Source organism: Gigantopelta aegis, chromosome 15, assembly GCF_016097555.1.
Source record: "Gigantopelta aegis isolate Gae_Host chromosome 15, Gae_host_genome, whole genome shotgun sequence".
Taxonomy (NCBI): Eukaryota; Metazoa; Mollusca; class Gastropoda; order Neomphalida; family Peltospiridae; genus Gigantopelta; species Gigantopelta aegis.
In genome coordinates this window covers 13555235-13561373 of record NC_054713.1, presented here as the reverse complement: position 1 = coordinate 13561373, position 6139 = coordinate 13555235, and the positions used below count along the sequence as shown (strand labels likewise).

At 38.3% G+C, this 6139-nt stretch overlaps 1 protein-coding gene across 1 annotated transcript; it reads left to right on the top strand.

Moving 5' to 3' along the window:
• Positions 1–829: 829 nt before the first annotated feature.
• On the top strand, positions 830–5837 carry LOC121390209 (cell division control protein 42 homolog). Its single transcript, XM_041521978.1, is given in 5 exon segments — positions 830–928; positions 1962–1990; positions 1992–2026; positions 3174–3313; positions 5490–5837. Coding segments are annotated over 5 exon segments (396 nt in total). The 3' UTR covers positions 5583–5837.
• The last annotated feature ends 302 nt before the right edge of the window (positions 5838–6139 follow it).

The following is a 6139-nucleotide window of genomic DNA, read 5'->3' as shown; positions in this document are numbered from 1 at the left end:
CGTGGCCCAGTGGGAAAGTACTCTCCCGATGCGTGGTCGGTCTAGGATTATCCCCGTCGATGGGCCCATTGGGCTATTTTAGCCAGTGCACTACAACTATTATATCAAAAACAGTTTCTTTTGTTTAACGACACCACTGGAGCACATTGATGAATTAATCATCGGCTATTGGATGCCAAACACTTGGTAATTCTGACATAGTTAATAGAAAGGAAAGGCAGCAAGGAATCTTTTATACGCACCATCCCACAGACAGGATAGCACATACCACGGCATTTGACCAATTGTGGTGCACTTGTTGGATGATTAATTAATCATCGGCTATTGGTAATTCTGACTCGTAGTCATCAGAGGAAACCCGCTACATTTTTTTTAATGAAGCAAGGGATCTTTTATATGCACTTTTCCACAAATAGGAAAGCACATACCACGGCCTTTCTCCAGTTGTGGTGCACTGGCTGAAACGAGAAAAATCTCAATCAGCTGAATGGATCCACCGAGATGGTTCGATCCTGCGACACAAGCACCTCAAGCAAGCACTCAACCGACTGAACTAATCCCCCCCCCCCATATTATATCAACGGCTGTGGTATGTCTTATGCCGTCTGTGCATATAAAAGATCTCTTGCTACTAATGGAAAAATGTAGCGGGTTTCCTTTCTATAACTATTATAACATGTATATATCAAAATTACCAAATGTTTGACATCCAATAGCCGATAATGAATTAATCAATGTGCTCTAGTGGTGTCGTTAAACAAAACAAACTTTATCTCTTCTTTCTTTTATTTCAGGTTAAAATCAACATATATATTATTAATTCCAGAAAATGCAGACCATTAAGTGTGTAGTTGTTGGTGATGGTGCTATTGGTAAAACCTGTATGCTGGTTTCATACACAGCAAACAAGTTTCCTACTGTACCAACTGTGAGTAGCTTAAACTTATATTTTAATCTTAATAAGCGTCATTACATTATGTCTGTTTAAGTATTATTTATTTTGTCTTTTCTTATTTGTTTTCTTTCTTTCTTTCTTTTTTTTAAATCTTTTTTTCTTTCTATATTTCATTCTTTTTGTCTTTCTTTCATTTCTATTTACTTGATTAATTTATATTAGTACATCTATATATGTACCTTCTTTGGTCTCGTTGGAAAGCTTCGTCAAATATTTTGTAAACATATATAAATATGCAAATTATATATATATATATATATATATATATATATAGAGAGAGAGAGAGAGAGAGAGAGAGAGAGAGAGAGAGAGAGAGAGAGAGAGAGAGAGAGAGAGAGAGAGAGAGAGAGAGAGAGAGAGAGAGAGAGAGAGAATAGTGACACAATTCTAAAAATAGATTGATAAAAGTATTTATATATTTATTCATTTATACAGTCTATTTCTTCGTTAAAGCCACTGGACCTTTTCATTATAATCATTCGGTGTAAAATAGAAAGTCAAAGTGTATTTTATGCGAAATATAAAAGGTGCGTATCTGGAAAACCATGCAGGATCAGTGACTTCAATAATTTAAAAATAATTCGGTCATGTAGCTTTATCATTAAGCAGCCAGTCGTATCATACTGCATTCTATTCTTCTATTATTTGTTCTTTTCTCCTCCCCCCCCCCTTTTTTCTTTTCTCTTCTCATACTTCCTCTTAAATTTTCCTTCGCTTTTATGTTTTGTTATGTTATGTTGTGATGTGTTGCGTTATGTTACATTATTTTATTTTGTGTTGTGTTGTGTTGTGTTGTATTGTATTGTGTTGCGGTGCGTTGTGTTGTGAGATGTAATTTTATGTGATGTATTTTATTTGAAGTATTTTACGTTATTTATTTGCATCTTTATTATTCTAGTATCCTATCATATCGTTTTTTTTCTCTTATTTATTTATTAATTAAATTAAATTAAATTAATTAATTAATTAAAATTTTAAAATTATTTATTTATTTATTTATATTTAGGTGTTTGACAATTACGCAGTGACAGTAATGACCGTACACGCTAGGTTTGTTCGACACTGCTGGTCAGGAAGATTACGAGTCTAAGACTGCTCGGTTATCCACGGACCGATGTCTTCTTAGTCTGTTTCTCAGTTGTCTCCCCTCCTTCATTCGAAAATGTTAGACAGAAGTTTATCAGTCGGTTTGTCCACACTTAGCCAAAATTAACGACAAATTCGTAGCAAAGGGTAACACATGGGGGGGGGGGGGGTTATCGCCCCCTCCCCTTGAAAAAAGGATTGTCCCCATTTCGAATTTGTTACAAGGCATCGGTGGTGTCGTGGTTAGGCCATCGGACATAAGGCTGGTAGGTATAGGGTTCGCCTCCCGGTACCGGCTCCCATCCAGAGCGTTTTAACGACTCAGTAGATAGGTGTAAGACCACTACACCCTCTTCTCTCTCAGTAACAACTAACCAACTGTCCTGGACAGACAGCTCAGATAGCTGAGGTGTGTGTCCAGGACAGCGGGTTTCCCATAAGACTTCGCATCCAAAAAATATCAAACATCTAATAGCCGATGATTAATAAAACAATATGCTCTAGTGGTGTCGTTAAACAAAACAAATTAACTTTTTGAGTACAGATTAAAGCATTTCAACATTGACATCGGAAGCGGTGGTTGGGTGGGGTACAGGGTTGACATTGGTCCAGCTGTATGTGTGGGAGGGGGTAGGGTCTTGAACTTCTTCAAATAGACTTAGACGACTCGTTTTCTTTATACATCTTCAGGCTGACTCTCTCTCTCTCTCTCTCTCTCTCTCTCTCTCTCTCTCTCTCTCTCTCTCTCTCTCTCTCTCTCTCTCTCTCCCTCTCCCTCTCCCTCTCCTTCCCTCATTTCATTATATTGTTTAAGTATTGTATAAATTAACAATGAGAGAGAGAGAGAGAGAGAGATAGAGAGAGAGAGAGAGAGAGAGAGAGAGAGAGAGAGAGAGAGAGAGAGAGAGCGGGAGAGAGACAGAGACAGGCAGAGAGAAACAGAGACAGGCAGAGAGAGAGAGAGAGAGAGAGAGACAGAGAGAGATTAAGCAATGTGTATGTGTTTGCCTGCGTGCGTGCATGCATGTATACATAATTACGTGTGTTGTTGTTAAACAGCCAACCCTGTTCTTTCAGTGGGTACCCGATATCCTTCAAAACTCAGAAGCGCCGTTTCTGATTGTGGGGACTTAGACAGATTTACGAAATGACACATCCGCGCTGACCAGACTGGCTGGTCTCAGACAGAAACCTGTGATGTCAGCCCAAGGTGAAAACCTAGCAAGAGATCTAAAGGCTGTGTCATACGTAGAATGTTCCGCATTAACACAGGTAATATGCACGTATATAATATATGCTGTCGGATTTGAGTTTTAAACTTTAATACTTAAAGCAAAAGTCTTAGTCTTAAAGGAGGGGACAATTAAGGCATTTGGCCTGGTATGCATATTCAACGATATATAACGCACATTATTGTTTAATATCAACAAGTATAATCGTATAGTTAATTAATAAAAGGCTTAAATGTGACGGCTATTATATATAACGGGCGCAGCCATTTTGTACCATCCCAGTGAATACGCCCTCTGGCGAGCTAGTGGTTACGTAATATCTAACGTGTCACGTCAGGAATTAGTCTTCGAACTGAAGAAAGAAAACATACCTGATTTTTTGCAGATGCATCACAATGTTCTGTAATAATATCCATCTCAATAAGCCGCAACATAATACAGTTATATCAACACTTTGACAATGGTGGCTTATTTTGTATTGAAAAATAATATATACTTGTTTTGTACATAAATTAACCCATGTACTGAAATAATAATCGGAGTGTGTTCTTGGTTAATTGGTATTTTCTTTCCGTGACCTGTACCTGTGGTTCCTGATTGGGAGGTGTATATTTAGACGGTCCCCAGACACTGTGTCTAGACACACTAAAAAGACGTGCCTCTTTTATTAAGATCACAAGGTATTGTCTGTTAGCCGCGTGGACGTCCCTCAAATCGTAATGGACATTATCACTTTATTACTGTAAGTAATTCTGTAAAACCCTTGATTAAGTAGACTTTCCCATCTAAAATCACAAAACTGACCAATTACGTAGTCCCAAAGAAAATAAAATTATCATTTGGGTATCGTGAGTGGTCGTTTTTGCTCGAACGTACCCTACCAATAGGCCTAATAATAAGCATTTTTTCTTTGGATTTTTTTAAAGAGAAAAATACTATAACTCCATTTCGTTCTATTGATGCAAATTGAAATATATTTAGTTAAATAGTTTATTGTACTATCAAGTCATTTATGTTGTTTTACAAGTCAGGCTGATGAAAGCGAAGCGCCTGTCGTAAACTAGAGCATTTGTTTACACTGTGCTTAAGAGGGGTTGGACGGAGCTGACGTCACTTCGCCCCAAGCTATACCACCGGACGTCACAAAAACGAAACAAAATGGCTGCCCCCAGTTAGAAGGAATAATCATTCTAAAATTACGCGGTTTTCTTTGTTAAAGTGTCAGTATGTGTTGGTGGTTCGGGTATGCATCTTTCCAACACATAAGGCTCTTATTTGAGTTTACCCTCCCTTTAAAACCATCCACTTCAATGTTGTTGTTTTTTTAAATGGATAAAGTTTTTAAAAGTTGAAAAGAATATAAAACTCGACGTTTCGTTTGTATAGGCCTAGTACAGACTTTTTCAATAGTATGATTTAATAGTGGTAACTGTAAGGAGTCGTTCACGATTATCAGAATTTTCACGTGTGGGGAGTGGGAGGATGTACTTCTGTTTACTAACTTACTTAATCCTCTTCGTGTGCGGACACACATACGGCCGACACCAAAGAACGACAATGTTGTCTGTCCGTTGCAAGCTTCGTCACCTGGCCCCAACTCCACCCAAGAGCCTTCATCTCCCGCTCCACCGATCTTCTCCAGGTCTCCTTGGGTCTACCCCTCATTCTCTTGCCACCAAGAGGTCCAGCGCATGGCCACTCTTGGGATGGATGCCAGTGGCATTCTGCAGACGTGTCCAATCCATTTCCATCTGCGGCGTTTAACCTCGAGAGAGATGGGTTGCATGCCTGTCTTTTTTTTTTTTTTAGGAAAGGTAATAATAAGGGTTGTTATTGTTGTTTTGTTTTGTTTTGGGTTTTTTATACTCCATTTTCTGATTTTACTGTTATAGTTCATGAACTGACACCAATATTTTAAAAGTATTTTGAAAATTATAGGCGACGGAAGCCACCAAAGTCTGAACTGTCCCTCTCTCTTCCTCTTCATTCATTCATTTCAACCTATTTTTATGCTTATATCCACTTAAGGTTCAACCACGTTGTCCTGGCCACACACCTCAGCTATCTGGACTATCTGTCCAGGACAGATAGTTAGTGGTTAGTGAGAGAGAAGTTGGTGTAGTGGCCTTACACCTACCCACTGAGTAGATAACCTCTCTGGCTCTTTCATTTTATTATATATTTTTTAATTCTTGTGTCCTTTTTTCTTATTCCAGAGAGGATTGAAAAATGTGATTGATAAAGCTATACTGACCGCCTTGGAATCCCCGAAATTAAAACGCCACACAGTGAAATGTGTCTTGCTCTGAACTGATTTATGTTGTTGATATAACGGGTGGATTGTTGTTACTTTTGCGAAAGGGGCGGATCCCCTATAGGTATATTTGTGTACTCCATACAGTGATGCAGATCTTTCAAGAGAGAAATACATGGCAGCAGAAAAATATATATTTTACACCATATACATTTGTTACATTCTTCTTTTAGAGTGCATACTACCAAATCAAACCCCACAGACGACAATAGTAACATGTGCGGCTAAAACTCCTACCTGCAGCGTATCAATCGACATAAACACCACGGATATAAATATTACCACCCCTCACCCTTAAAGTGAATCAGAAGAAAATGGGGATGAAGCTGCTCATTTCAAAGATAACGGGTAGCATCTATCACTACCCTAGTTCCGCACAAAAATGGACTACTTTTTTTTTACAGGTACCCCTACATGTTTCAAGCACAAGGCTACTTGACACAGTGGTACTAGATGAAATAAAATTGTACACATTTTTTGCCCACATGAAACTATTTTTGTTTTACAACTAACACACTCACATTTATCACCAATCACAGGACTTGTGGTGTT